This window comes from Palaemon carinicauda, chromosome 22, assembly GCF_036898095.1.
Source record: "Palaemon carinicauda isolate YSFRI2023 chromosome 22, ASM3689809v2, whole genome shotgun sequence".
NCBI classification, from domain to species: domain Eukaryota; kingdom Metazoa; phylum Arthropoda; class Malacostraca; order Decapoda; family Palaemonidae; genus Palaemon; species Palaemon carinicauda.
The window spans coordinates 115,917,878-115,932,370 of record NC_090746.1 but is presented as its reverse complement, the minus strand read 5'-3'; the positions used below and the strand labels follow the sequence as shown (position 1 = coordinate 115,932,370).

Sequence of the window (14,493 nt, the reverse complement as noted above, 5' to 3'; positions counted from 1 at the left end):
GCATGGTGCAAATTATGGGGTATGAAGTTGAATCCTAACAAAACTCAAAGTATGATTGTAAGTAGGTCAAGGACGGTGGCTCCTCAACATCCGGATCTCAGTATTGATAATGTTTCTTTAAATATGTATGACTCTTTCAAAATTTTAGGTGTGATTCTCGACAGTAAATTTACTTTTGAGAAACATATAAGGTCTCTGTCTTCTTCAATTGCACAAAAAATAGGCTTATTGAGAAAGTCTTTCAAGATTTTCGGTGATCAATCTATTCTGAAGAAGTGTTTTAATTCTTTCATTCTACCTTGTTTTGAGTATTGTTCTCCTGTTTGGTCTTCAGCTGCTGATTCTCATCTTAATTTGTTGGACAGAAACTTACGGTCTATTAAATTTCTTATTCCTGATCTAGATATTAATCTCTGGCACCGTCGTTCAATTAGTTCATTATGCATGTTGCATAAGATTTTTCATAACTCTGACCATCCTTTACATTCAGATCTCCCTGGACAATTCTATCCTGTTCGTAATACTAGGCAGGCAGTTAATTCTAATAGCCAGGCCTTCTCCATCACGAGACTCAATACTACGCAGTACTCTAGAAGTTTTATTCCAGCTGTTACTAAGTTGTGGAATGATCTTCCTAATCGGGTGGTTGAATCAGTAGAACTTAAAAAGTTCAAAGTTGGAGCAAATGCTTTTTTGTTGACCAGGCGGACATGAGTCTTTTTATAGTTTATTTATGACATATTTGTTTTTGATGCCGTTAATAGTTTATATATGACATGTCTGTTTTGACGTTGTTACTGTTTTTAGAATGATTTATTGTTAATTTGTTATCTTCATTTATTTATTTCCTTATTTCCTTTCCTCACTGGGCTATTTTTCCCTGTTGGAGCCCCTGGGCTTATAGCATCTTGCTTTTTCAACTAGGGTTGTAGCTTGGATAGTAATAATAATAATAATAATAAGAGCCTGGTTGTCTGGCACTGAAAGGTCGTGCGAGATTTGGAAGTCTGCCAGCGTACAGGCCCACATATCCAGCCCAGAGGTCACATTTACGATGTCCTGAGCGGTAACCTCCATCATGGCGGCTCCGCTTGTGAGAAGACCACCGGAGCGTTCAGGCTACGCTTGTCCGAGTTGCCCTGGTTCAGGGTAGCGACTTCCTCCAACGTGCTGGGCCCTGAATGATGACCGTCAGGTACATAGAATTTTCTCTGGGTCTTGAGACCCGGTAGGAGTTTGAATGAGCCCTGCGCCCTCAAGGAATTCTTCGGTCCTGACACGTAAAAGTCTACGTGCTCCATCCCCATGGCAGCATCGGGGGCTAAAGGCAGGGTCAGAGACAGCTTCTTCTGGACAGGGTCCTCTACCATCCTGCCCATACCTGAGAGCCAAGCTCGTTCAGCTGTTGGTCGAGGCTCGTCCAACCTATGGTGCCGTCGGATGAGCGCAAGCACCTTACGATAGGACGAGACCTCTTCCGCAGCGCACTCACCTGAGTCTACTAGGTCGTCCACTAACCGTACCTCCACGTCGGAAGGTTCCTCGAATGCGGAGGGATCCGTGGGCACGGAGGCCTCCCTCCCCTCCTGGTAAGGTGATAGAGCAGGTGCCTCCGTCACAGGTAGAGCCGCCTGAGCGGAGGCAGCCGTCATGGGTCTACCCCCTCCCGGGCTCACCCGGATGGCGCTGGTTGATGAATCCCGAAACTTGGCCGGGACCGCTGCGACGAAAGATCCTGGGATTGTGTTGCTGTGCTTAACCCACGGGAGTCAGGGTAACGACGAGTGTGCCAACGGCTGCACCCGACGAGCAGGCGGAGCCGAAGAGACACTATGCAGGGAAACGGGAGCGGCTCAAGCAGCCACCGAGGCAGGCACTGGAGCGGCAACCGACCTGCTGGATTCTCGACGATGCTAGACAACGGTAACAACCTCCTACGGTAGTCTCTCCTCGAAGACCTCGCCCTCTGCCTGGGCGGGCTGTCGCGTGGGCTTTATCTCCTCCTCCTGAACCGCTTCCTTCTAGAGTCTCTAACACTGTAGCTGTCCGACGAAAAGGAGTCGTAGGAAAATTCGTCAGAAGAATTCAAGGAAGCTGAATCCTCCGTCTCTACCACAAGCCTCCTGGGGGTTCTGGGTCTGGTACTCGGGGTCACGGGCTCCATGAAGTCCGGCGGAAGCGTGGCCGATGGCGCCGGGGGTGAACAGATGATGGGTCGAGGGGTGAACCAACCCTCAATATCCTCCTCCTGCCTCATGGAGGACCTGAAGGGCTTCTTAGGAGCCATCCAACCGATGGAGTCGGGGTCCGAGGAGCACGTGGGCCGCCTTTCTTTGTTCTGGCCACCCCCGGAACCCGCTGAACTTGAAAAGCACTGTTCAGGCGTGGGGGTGGGCGCTGATTCCCCCCCCCCCACCCGGTCTACACTTACGACGGGTCCTGCGGGCACCAGGCCTTCGTCTACAACAAACACTCCCGCCACACTAGCAGACCCCCCACTTGTCTGCACAGGCCCCTTGGACACAGAATCCCCTACATCAGACTCATGGGGAACGGCAATGGGCCGCTTCCCCGAAACGGACTTACCTCGTCCCCTACTCTTGGTAGGGGAAGGCGAAGGAGAACCCCTCTCAGACTGGGCCGAGGGCGACGTCAGCGGCGAAGAAAGACCTGACTTCTCTTCAGCGACCTCTTGGAAGCCTTCTTCTTCTTCTTTGCGTATAGGGTCCATTGGAGCTCCGGCCATGACTCGCACTCAGGGCACTTGGAGGCCGGGGAACATCTCTTCCCCCGACACGAGGAGCACAAGGTGTGCGGGTCGACCTCGGGCGACGAGAGCCATGCCCCGCAAGACTTCCCAGCTTGGGGCCCGGGACAGCGACGCTGAGATTCCAGGGAAAACTCAAACGACACAAGCATACAAGGGAAAGGTGAGGAACACAACGGGAACAAGTAGTACACAAGAGAAAGGAACACAAGGGAACACGTGGGACAAGGTAAGGAGAACACTAAGGAACACGTGGGAACACAAGGTGAACTGCCAGGATAAGAGAGAGAGAGCGGCGAGATGCAATCAACGCCGCGATCAGATGCTTACTGACTAACAAGCGCGACCCCACGCGTGACCCAGGGTCTCTCCAGGGCGAGTATCCTTCCGCCCCGGAGCACCCCTGCAAGATAGCGGAGAGAGGGGGAACTACGCAAAATTCTTAGTCGGTGATTAAGGAGATTCCCAGACTCTCCGAAGAAAGTAGTTCGAGGTAAGTACTCCGTGTTGGAACAATAAGTAATTATGGCACTAATTGGTAATGTTGGTTTATATGATGAGTGAGAAATTTTTTACCTGTGGATAGGGTCAAGCTACAGTATTTTTTCAAGCTAATGATATTGCTGATAACAGGCAGGTACTGACATTTCTATCACTAATAGGTCTTATATATATGGTCTGGTCAAAGATTTAGTAAATTCTAAATCTCCTAAAGAGTGTGTTTTTGATGGGCTTGTCAAGGTGCTAACAAATCATTACAAGCCACAAGTAATAGTTTTTTATGAGAGGTTTACAATAAATTCTATAGGAGGTGTCAAGAACACCCTGAGAATGTGTCCACATATTTACATGGGCACTCTTTAGCTCTTGAGACCAGGGCAAGGCTGCGCTGGTCTTAAGAGGGGTTCTGAATGCCAAAGACACTATCTAGGACAGTGTCTTTGCCAACTCGTGGGATTTCATCCGGGTCGGTAAACCCGTCGAGTACCCTGATGAGAGTCAGGACCCTCCAGAAGGCATGTTGCGACTCTTTCTGCTTCCCCTCTGAAGTGGGACTAGCAGCAAAGTCTCCTTCTTCCACCCCATGGATCGTGAACATTCCTAGAGTGACTGGTACTTAATGAAGGCCTGGAGGTCCTTGAAGAGGACTTTGGAAGTGTCTTGGAGTCCTTTGATTCCTTCCGAGGATGGAGATAGGACTACAGCATTGAAGGGCAGATGGAGTTGTCCTTTTTGACTTCCGCTAGAGGTGGAGAATTCCCTGTGGGAGGAGAATATTCCGCCGAAGGTGAACGGGAGGAAATTCGAACCTCTTGAGACTCCCTTGCCAGAAGTGACGCAGGAAAACACCTGGAGGGCGAGACAGGCCTCGAAGGCCTAAGAGGAATCAGTTTCGCCCTGGGGATGTTACTGCGTCTGAGACTCCTCTTTTTCTCTTAAAGGGCGAAGTAGCCAAGGTCCTTTACCAGAGATCTGCTGGAGCAGTCGAATATCGAATGTTGTGATGTCTCCAAAAAGCGGGATGATAATGCAAGCCTGAAGGCTTGTACAACTGCTCTGACCATGGCACAGAACCAAGGTTTTCTGCTGATGGTGGCACTGTCAGAGAGAGCTCTTGAAGAGAAAGGGATCAACGAGTCCCTGTGAGGAATCTCGACCGATGGTTGGTGCGGTGAGTCCGCCTTAGAAGATAGAATCTTCGGAATCTTGAACCCTTCTGTGGAGTCTCTTCTTCTTTTTCCCGGCGGGTGTGCTGTAATGCGTTTGCAGGAAGAGGAATGGGGGCGATGGTGACCTGTCCAAAAGTTTGCCTTTCTTCTTTTTTTGACAGGTGCGCAAGTGCGTAGGATAGTGCTGGCAAACCAGAAAGAGCGCTTGCGCGTAGTAAAGTGCTGCGCAGGAGAGCGCTGGCGAACCGGAGAGTGCTGGTACCCAGGTGTGCGCGGGAAGGCAGGCAAATGCTGGCAAGCCGGAGAACGCTGGTGCGTAAGCGGGAGCAGGTGAGTGCTGACGAGTTGGCGAGCGCTGGTGCGCAGGAGAGCGCTTGCTGCAAGCTGGAGAGCGCTGATGAGTAGGAGAGCAGGAGAGCGCTGGTGAGCACAGGGTGCACTGGTGATCGTCGATAAGATAGTGAGCCGGCAAATGTTGATGTTTCTTATGGCAAGAACCAGCTGGAGAGCGTTGATGCACTGGAAAGCGTTGGAGTACTGGAGAGCACTGATGAGATGTTGGTGTGCTCTGGTGAACCGATGAGCGCTGGCGCGTTGGAGACCGCTTGCGCCCAGCCGAAGGTCTGGAATGCTGTGAAGGAAGACATGTTTTCGAGGGCAAGGGATGTTTTGCAACTTCACGAGTCAAGAATAGGGATGTACCCTTTGGAAGGGTGAACATCCACCGTGGGGGATCGCGAGCAATCCACAGAAAGTCCAAGACCGAATTCAGAGGACTAGCGGCAGCATTGTAAGGAGAAGGTCCAGGAATGGGCGAAGGTCGAGGGCCAGAAGATGAGGTTATTCTGAGGCTGAAGGCTGCGAAGATGAGGCTGAAGAGCCGAAGAGGCACCTTTTCACTGATGGCGAAGGGAGACCTCTAAGGCAAAGCGGAGGGCGACCTCTGTGAGATCACTGACGCCCCTCTGGGAGCCTTAGAAGCAGCAGTCTTCCGCAGAGGAGTCTATGAGTGCGCTCCTCTTCCGAGGAGAAACACTCGCAGGCGAGACAGACGAAAAGACTTTGCTTCTCCCTCGAAGGATGATCAGGAACGGGGGAAGCACAGTCAGCAGCAACAGCTGAAGAGGCAGGGGCGTCAGCAGCAGCAGAAGGCGCCTCAGACGCCACTGCGTCGACGTACGACAGAGGATCCACCTCTGAAGTCGACGAAGGCTGCACACTAGCACCACGGATGATGAGCTACAGCAAGGAGTCCTGGGAGGGTGGACCTGGAAGCCCCAAAGGTGACCACACCTGTACAAAAGGAGAGACACATGGCCTCACCCGGCGGGAGAGGTGGGGCTGCTTTACTAGGGGAAGCAACACCATTTCTCGAGGACCGAGGTTGACCAACAATTAAAGGGTCTACAGTCTCTTGGAAGAGGCCGATCAAGTAGGAGCTTCGGAGGAAGGTCGGGAAGCGGAAGAAGAAGCCTTGGGTATTTTTTCCTTTTGAAGAAATCTTCGAAGATGAAATATCCCGCTTTGACTTCTTTTTCCACCGGCGCCCAAACCTTTCTCACTAAGCAGACTACTCCCGACACTCACTACACTGCAGGCGGGACAAAGGGTGTGACGATCGGTGTCCACGACCGACACGAAGGTACCGCAGGCCCAGTCCTCAAGTCCAGGCCAGGTTCGGATGGTCGGCAGAAGTCACACACACACTAATAAAGAGAAAGCACAAACAAAAGCTACCCCCGCTAACTAGCGGAATGGGTAGTTAACCTTCACTAAAATTTTAATGGCTCATCCTTTCAGCTTTGCCGAAATTAATATATAGCAGCTGACAAAGATGTCAGTGAGTTAGGTAAAAAAGCTAATACTCATAGTCTTGAGGTAAATACCATTCAGACTATTAGTACTAAGACTAAATGCCTTTCCGAATCAGAAGTCTAAGCAGGGAGGGAAGGAGAGAGAGAAAAGAAAACGGCCTAGTAAAAGCCACAGGAAAAGTGACTCCATTCAAAAATGTAGAATGCTATTTGTGTAAGCACACAGGGCACATTGCTAAAGTGTGTGTTTCTAACAATAATACAGTAGTAAGTATAACTTGTCAAAACCTGCCAGGGAGTCTTTAAGTCTAAGGCTGCAAGTTCGGTAGAATTTAGTAGTACAGGTAACTCTGGTAATGAAGTGGTAAGTATATTTTCACAGCTAATTCATCTAATTTGTAAGATCCGTACTATGTCGCACTAAACTTAAATAATAGTGCTAAAGTTGAATTTCAGGTAGACACTGGTGCTGCATGTACCCTAATTAGCGATCACAAGTTCTGTAAGAGTTTTTTTTGGGCTACCACTAAATAAATGCCATCATCGACTGAATTGAAGAAGTATGGTGGGTCTAACATTCCCATAATTGAAGAGATTCACGTAAGGATTCATTTCCAAGGACAGGTTTTGGAGAACCAAGCCACTGTTAATTGGCGACCTTCAAGGCCGGGCAGGCCAGCAATACAGAAACCTTGAAACCTTAGAATTCCAGAATGAGAAAAGTCAACGCCAGTTTGTTAAAGGGCAGAAAGAACGGAATGGCCTCACTCCCCCAAGCCAAAAGCAAAAGTGGCGATATAGCACTGGTGTGTGTGTGAGCAGGGTAGCCAATACTACCCCCTAATCATCCTTCCCCCCGCTAACTAGCGGTGGGTAGTTATACCTTGCTAAAAGTCTTATGGCTAGTTACAGCTTTACCAAAAGTATATTCCCTATAAAGAACGAAATGGTTTTTTTTAAGAGACGGATCAATCACCTTTTCCATGCAATGATGGTACTGAATGGCTTCTGCACCAGACTACATGGTCAAAGTTTCATATATTCATTCACATTTGTTGACATTTGGCATACATTTCCATGGAAAAGTCAAGAACAGGTGAAAGAAACTACTGCTCAATATATACCTCAAAATTATTGGCTTAAGTTGTTCAAGAGGTTGCCAAATTAGAGGTGTTATCCCCTAAAAAACTAAAAATACTGTTCTTCCCTTCAAAAAGCCATGCCTCCTGGCCACCAAGGTGACATCTAGTGACTCATGGTAACTCTAGGGAATAAGTCTGACATCATTTGAATTGGCAATGTTTACTCCCCTTTTAGCGGCAGCTCCAGGTGTTTCCAAACATTTTGGAGAGTAGATTTTCTTTATTACTAGTGTAAACATAAAGTAACATATCCTTTGGCCAACACTGGTTTCCAAGTTGACATAACCGAGAACTGAAGTAGAATATAAGATTTTTCCAAAGGCACTTATAAACAACTTGTTAACTACAGTACAGTACTGTATTTTGATTACAGCTTTATAGTAGTTATTTGGAATCGCCTCCTCAACGAAGTGAGTGTTTCCTTTGTGGTTTAAATTTAATGATTAAATTAAACTTCTAAGCAATTTTCCAAGTAATATTTGTACTAGCCAGCTAAGAAATTGGGAAGGAATTAAAAAATTTGACTTCTTGATACTGGGAGCAAGTGAGATATGTGGGGTTAATAATTAGCCTTAATAAATGGGGTTTCAACCTCATCCCCTTTGATTTGTCCATGCATAACTTAAAATTTTTATTCTATCATATTGCTCTCATTTCTTGGATTTACAGATTTTTTTTGTCCTTAATAATGCTATTTGACAATTCTTATTTACTTTCCTTTATACTATATTATATCCTTCATAAATTTAAATATTTTACTTCCGTAAGGTACATACCTGAAAGATAGCAGACAGAGGAATCCAAAGAGGAGAACAAGATAAGAAGCTGGATTATGCAGAGGAATAGACTGGTTTAACACTCGATACATGACAACTCCAAGAGGCAGAGGGATAAAGCCCATGCGCCTGGCCACCAGATCACTATGATCAGAATATGCCTGTAAAGATGTAACATTACAAGTATTTCAAATAGTTCTTCTAGTTTCTGGTATACAATTAGTAGGCCTCATGAGAAAAAGCAAAAAACAAACTTAGATGAACAAGCATCACAAGTTCATTCATAAAGCACACAACAAGATTCATGATAGTCAAACTTTGATAAGCTTAAAAAGCAAAGCACAACAGTGAAACTCAAACTTTCATAAAAAAACTAGGTTTGAAAACATTATAAATGGGTTTATTGATTTCAAAATACCACCCTTACATATTTCTGCTTGCACATAATCAAATCTGAAGCGAGGAGAACGGTGTAGTCTTTGTAAGCATCTGCTGGAATGTCATTAAATCTAGTGATGAATGCATGTTTAAGCCAGTCCACCAAAACTTCGGTACCACATACCATCAGACAGTCGGGAAGAAGAATCCAGAGACGTTCTGAAAAGCATGTGGAAAAAAAATATTAAAAGAAAGTTACAAATATTTTTTTAACCCAGGCAAATTCAAATTCTCTAATTTGGTTACTCTAAGTAACCAGATAAGTATAAGCATATTATATATTAAAAACAAATCCTATTCCAAAAGAAGATATTTATTTTAATTTGGAATAGAAGTTAGAAATTGTTACTTTCATCTTTTGTTGGCATTATTATTCAAAACTGTTTAAATTTATGAATATCACTTTGACACTTTTAACTTCTTGTGAAGATGTTATCATTATGATCATACATATTTGGCTCCTGGACAATACAGGAAACCTATATGTGGCTAAAAAGTACTTTATACATATACCTATGTTCATTAAACTTATAAAAATCTCCAAAATTTTAAAAGTAATTTTTATTTTTCCTAAAAATACAAACGTGAATCATTTAAGAAGATTATGTTTTCAGCTTGGCTGGAACTTTGGATCTTAAAATTTATAGGAAGGTGTCAGTAGTTACTGGCCGGTGGCAGGAAAGCTCTGCCCATCCAGCCAGTACACTGAGTAGCAACTTTGACCTTCACCTAGGAGTGATTGAGTCAGGAAGTTTATTAGTTAGGAAAAATAAAAATTAATTTTAAAATTTGTGATTTGTTCCAATATGAATACAAACCTTCATCTTTTAATGGGTGACATATTTTCAGCTTGGCTAGAACTTTCGATCTTAAAATTTATAACGAGGTGTCAGTAGTTACTGGCGGATGGCAGGAAAGCTCTGCCCTACAGCCAGTACACTGAGTAGGCACTTTGGCCTTCACATAGGACTTGCAAGGTGACTGAGTCAAGAAGTGAAACTTATAGTTTATTATAGTTAGGAAAAAAACAAATTACTAGTAAAATTTGTGATTTGTTCCAAACCAAATAAAAACCCTCATCTTTTAATAGGAGAGTCATCCCTGTCAATACATTTGGTTTGCTTCAGTCAAGATCGCCCCACTTGTGAGTGGCACATGGGCTCTTGCATTGGCAGTCTGTATGAATGGGGTTGTAGACATTTTTACATAAAGAGATGAGTTTCTTCTTAATGGAGAGGGTATGAAATCTCTGCGAATAGATTTTCATGGGTTGAGATAGGTTTCAGTCTGCTGACAGACAGTCATACATTGTGACATATCCTAAATCCTTGGAGGATATGTCACAATGTATAGCCAATTAGGCATAATGTATCCTACATTCTATCTGTTCTCGCCCTTGTAAGAAGGATGGAAGGAGATACTTCTATAACTGACTTGTATAGAGCAGATGCTCAGTATGGGAGCTCACCCGCCTCAACTTCCAATCCAAAGGTGTAAGGGAAAAGGGTCAGACACTCAACCTGTAATTATTATTATTACTAACTAATCTATGACCATAGTTGGAAAAGCAGGATGCTATAAGTCTAAAGGGAAAAATACCCCAGTACAAAAATATGAAAAGTAATGAATAAAGAATATAAAATATCTTAATATCAGTGACAAAGTTAAAATAATGTCATATATAAACTATGAAGAGAGACTCATGTCAGCTTGCTCAACATATAAACATTCAACTGCCTGATTAGGAAGATAATTCCACAATCTAGTCACAGCTGGAATAAAACTTCTTGAATTCTGTGTAGTATTGAGCCTTATGATGGACACAGGAAAGAGCTTGCATTTCTTACCATTACTGGAAGAAGACAAGGGAAGAGAACGATCTCTATTAGCTCGTTTCTTGCATCAAGAATATCTCTCCCACTGGGAGTACAGATACTCTCTACAACAATCACATGGAGATAACACAGAACACATATTGCCCTGGCATATGAGGGGCAGAAAGGGTGCGGATCAACATCAATCTAAATCATGAAAGTGCCAGAAGGGCGATCATTATGGCCGGGGCAAGATCGCATGACAGAGCCACTAGCCATTTTTACCCACAATCGTAACACAAGAAGTGACAATGATAAAATAAAGACCTAAAGCACTTTAAGGGTAATCCAGTGTGGATGATTGAAGTCATGAGTGTAGAGAAGAAGAGAGAAGACCTCTTATCGTCATGGCGACCAAGATAGAAGTGATGCATACTACATAGGAGCACATAACACTGCCATGCACTGGCGTTTCTAGGTAACCAATTATAATGTAACCGAACCCTTTTTCTTTTTTACTGTCTGGTTGTAGAAAACAGAAGTAGGAGTAACCTATTCAAATGACTCAGAATTTTGTATCCATGAACGAATAAAACTTTGAGGAGGTGCTATCTCCAGAACACTCCATCCCCCTATCTAGTGCATGGGAGTGGAACAATGGATTCTCACTTGGAAATGATGGATGGAAGCTGGGGTCAAGTTGATGCACAGGTAGAATAGTCCCGGTTGTAGCGCTGATTCTCCTATTTATGTGATGATGACCTAGTAATGACATCACAAATAGCAGACTGTCTTCAGCATTGGAGGTGCTGTATTGAGTTCAGTAGTGCCTAAACTCGAAGGTTTATCTTACAGTGTACATAGTGAGTCTGTGATTTGCACATTGATACACTGGCCCTAAAGCAGGGGAGACCATATTTCTTTGGTATTTATTTTATATTGGAATTCCAAGTTCTAGCCTTTTCACAGGAAAGTCTTTGGACCCTACACAACATCTCTCCAATAATAGGTTTTTCCTTTGTCAAAACCCTTTTGTAAACTGCTAATGATGTTATCTAAATGCTATACTTGATTTTGAAATTCTAAGAGATGGCATTAAAATACAGTGATGCCTCAAATTCCAAAATCAATTGGTTCCGTAGTGACTTTCGTATTGTGATTTTTGCACAGTGTGAGTCACCTTTTTCCTATAAGTAGCCTAATTCGTTCCAAGCCCTATAAAAACACCACATTAAATTTTTATAATAAGGCTAAACTCCACTAAACACAATGAAATACAACCATTTGGATCATTCAATAATAACCTGTAAATTAAATGTATAATTAGAACAGACAGTACAACAATCCAATAATAAATGGGAAATACAGTAACAAAAATGTGGAACCTTACCTTTAGAGTGAGGCAATGTCTGAGAGCGAAGTGAGGAGGATGACAAACGGCAAAAAACATGAACATGGCAGAAACATTAACACTTAACTTTAAAAAACATAATAAATAGCAGAAAACATTAACACTTAACTTTATGAAACACATTAACAAATGGAAGAAAATATTAACACAACTTTACAATAAACAAAATAAAATTTCCTCTTTTTTTTTCTTTTTTTTTTGCCCTTTTCTAATTTTGTATTTATTTTCACTTTACGTTTTGTATTTTCTAAATTTATAATCTTCTTCATCACTTCCACTTTTTTTTTTTTTATCACTTTCATTTTCCTCTTGGCCTACTAGTATCGAAGGCCTCTTCAATAAATAACTATCCAAGGAAGCTTGTTTCTGGCTGCTTCTTAAAATGGTCTTAAAATGATTCGGGCAAATGTCATGTACAGTAATCATGAGCACGACCTGTGTGAACCTTTTCTGGGTGTCCCATGGATAATAACGTACGAATTGAACTACTCAAGAGGATACAGTTCAGAACTAAAAGCATGAAAGCAAAATCATCACGAATTCAATGTGAAAAATAGCGCTAACGAAATGAAACGAGCGAGAATACGTAGTTGCATGATGGGATAGATGCCGACCAACAGGAGAGCAGGATCGTATAGTGGTAACTAGCATCAGAGTAGGGATATAACAAATGGGAGCGAGGGAGGATGGTAGAGAATTTGCAGCTGGCAGCTCGCGAATTTCTAAATCGGTCACGGAAGCGGCCAGGCTCTTGTACCGTACCTCGTTTCATAGCATGAAAAATATTTTGCAATGTGAGTCGGAAAAATCTTCGCATCTCGTTTCGCAGCATGAAAATTTCGTAAGCAGAAGCTTTCATATCAAGAGGTATCACTGTAACTGTAATGCAATGTTTTACACTTTGCATTAAGGCATTCAAATGTTCAAAATGACATACACAAAAGCAACATGAAAATAATTATACTGTACCTTCTTTCCATGCATATTCCTTCATGGTTTGTATGACAACCACAAGAAGAAGAACACAGTTGTGGAATCTTTCGCGAACATCACTACAGGATATTTGCAACAAGTTGTTTCTATCAAACTTCTTGAACACAGCCCCTTTTAATTCTACAAACTGAAATAAGAATTCAAACTTCTTAATATTCTCTAGAATTGCATAATTAAATGAGAAACATAAAACAATAAAGATTAATTGTACATACAAAAATTGATCTATTATTCTAATATTTAACAAATTTAGTCTTTTCATTGAAATCAATCACTCACAAATGCCCAAATCTATGATCTGTGAATGTTACCAGATATTGCATTCTTTTGTCAGGTGACCATACATACTTACATACATACATGTATATATATGTATGTATGTATGTATGGAAGAGAATCAAATGTTTCTATATAAGAACCTTTTGATAATGCAGACTCACTCTTATGAACAATTTCAAAGGATAAATAAACTATGTACAATCATACTTACATTGTTAGAAATAACAATGGTGAGAAGGCCTTTGTTATCGGAATTTATTGCCACGTTGAGAGTTAATGCCTGCAGTAGAACAATTGTTGAATGAATTGCAACGTAAAGAGTTGCAACTATCAAATGAAAAAGAACACCAAAATGTTCTCGTTTCCTTCCCCTGGGTTCAGTAGCTGTCCAAAACAGAGCATCAAGTGTATCTTGCCCAAATGCAGACATCAATCTGAAAAAATAGTCAATATAATATTGCAATATTGTACATTCAAGCAGTCACTCCCTACAAGTCAATTTTTATTCTCGTATATAAAACAAAGCTTTTTATGAAAATTTTAATTTCGTGGACCCCAAGCTATTCTGGTCATTAGCCAAGAGTTGGCTCTAAGAGATATTACAAGTATCACATCACATGAAGATTGAACTGAATTTGAGAGAGAGAGAGAGAGAGAGAGAGAGAGAGAGAGAGAGAGAGAGAGAGAGTGTGTGAGTGTGTGTGTGTGTGTGTGTGTGTGTGTGTCCTAGTTACAAACAGACAGATACACATATAATGGTGCAAGTAACAAATGGTCACCAGAAATAAGTGAAAAAATATGTTCTTTAAAATCTTAAACTGGTTTCATCATAAGATAAGTAAAAATACCCATAAAATAAGAATCAGTGGAAAAGGGGAAAAAGGTTAGTGACATGACAGTCCTGGCAAAAGACAAGATGATAGACCATGAGGACACCCTTGGTCTTTGCAACAACTTTCATGTGATTGATAGAAATTGTATCCAATTCAATGTAAAACCAAGTTTTAATTACATAGCCTAAAGATTTTCTATTCAAATTTTTTTTCCTAAAGTCACGGCAAACATCTATGAACATAATACACAAAACAAATAAAAATGGAGCTTCAACTGCCTAAGCCAGGGCTTTTCTATTTGGAGAAAAGTTATGTATGGAAAAACTCTATACAACAAACTTATATGGAAAAGTAAAACAGAATTGTCAGGCTGAAATTTCAAAAACAGAAGATAGGTTGATCAAAGAACTAGGCTAGACCCATCCATGTAAATAAAATGGGTAAATTACAAAAATGTCTTATGACCCTAAAAGTGGGCAAAAACTGAAGAACAACCAAGGTAAATTGACGGGGAAAACCATGAATGTTTGTCTGTAAATGACCAGGTAAATGCATT

General features: G+C 42.5%; 2 protein-coding genes across 3 annotated transcripts in view; one reads left to right on the top strand and one right to left on the bottom strand.

Annotated features, from left to right (window-relative positions):
* LOC137616714 (uncharacterized) overlaps positions 1-8,297 on the top strand; it is a 28,464-nt gene extending 20,167 nt beyond the window's left edge. Inside the window, exon 6 of the transcript XR_011039494.1 lies at positions 8,162-8,297. The gene's annotated coding sequence lies outside the window, so the exon portion shown is untranslated. The remainder of the gene's footprint in view (positions 1-8,161) is intronic.
* LOC137616713 (transmembrane anterior posterior transformation protein 1 homolog) overlaps positions 1-14,493 on the bottom strand; it is an 83,333-nt gene that overhangs the window by 6,711 nt on the left and 62,129 nt on the right. For both annotated transcript variants that reach the window (XM_068346715.1, XM_068346716.1), the window contains 4 exons: positions 13,316-13,538; positions 12,802-12,952; positions 8,597-8,766; positions 8,170-8,330 (listed from right to left, as the gene is read on the bottom strand). In XM_068346715.1, the coding sequence (XP_068202816.1) occupies positions 8,170-8,330; positions 8,597-8,766; positions 12,802-12,952; positions 13,316-13,538 (705 nt within the window). The remainder of the gene's footprint in view (positions 1-8,169; positions 8,331-8,596; positions 8,767-12,801; positions 12,953-13,315; positions 13,539-14,493) is intronic.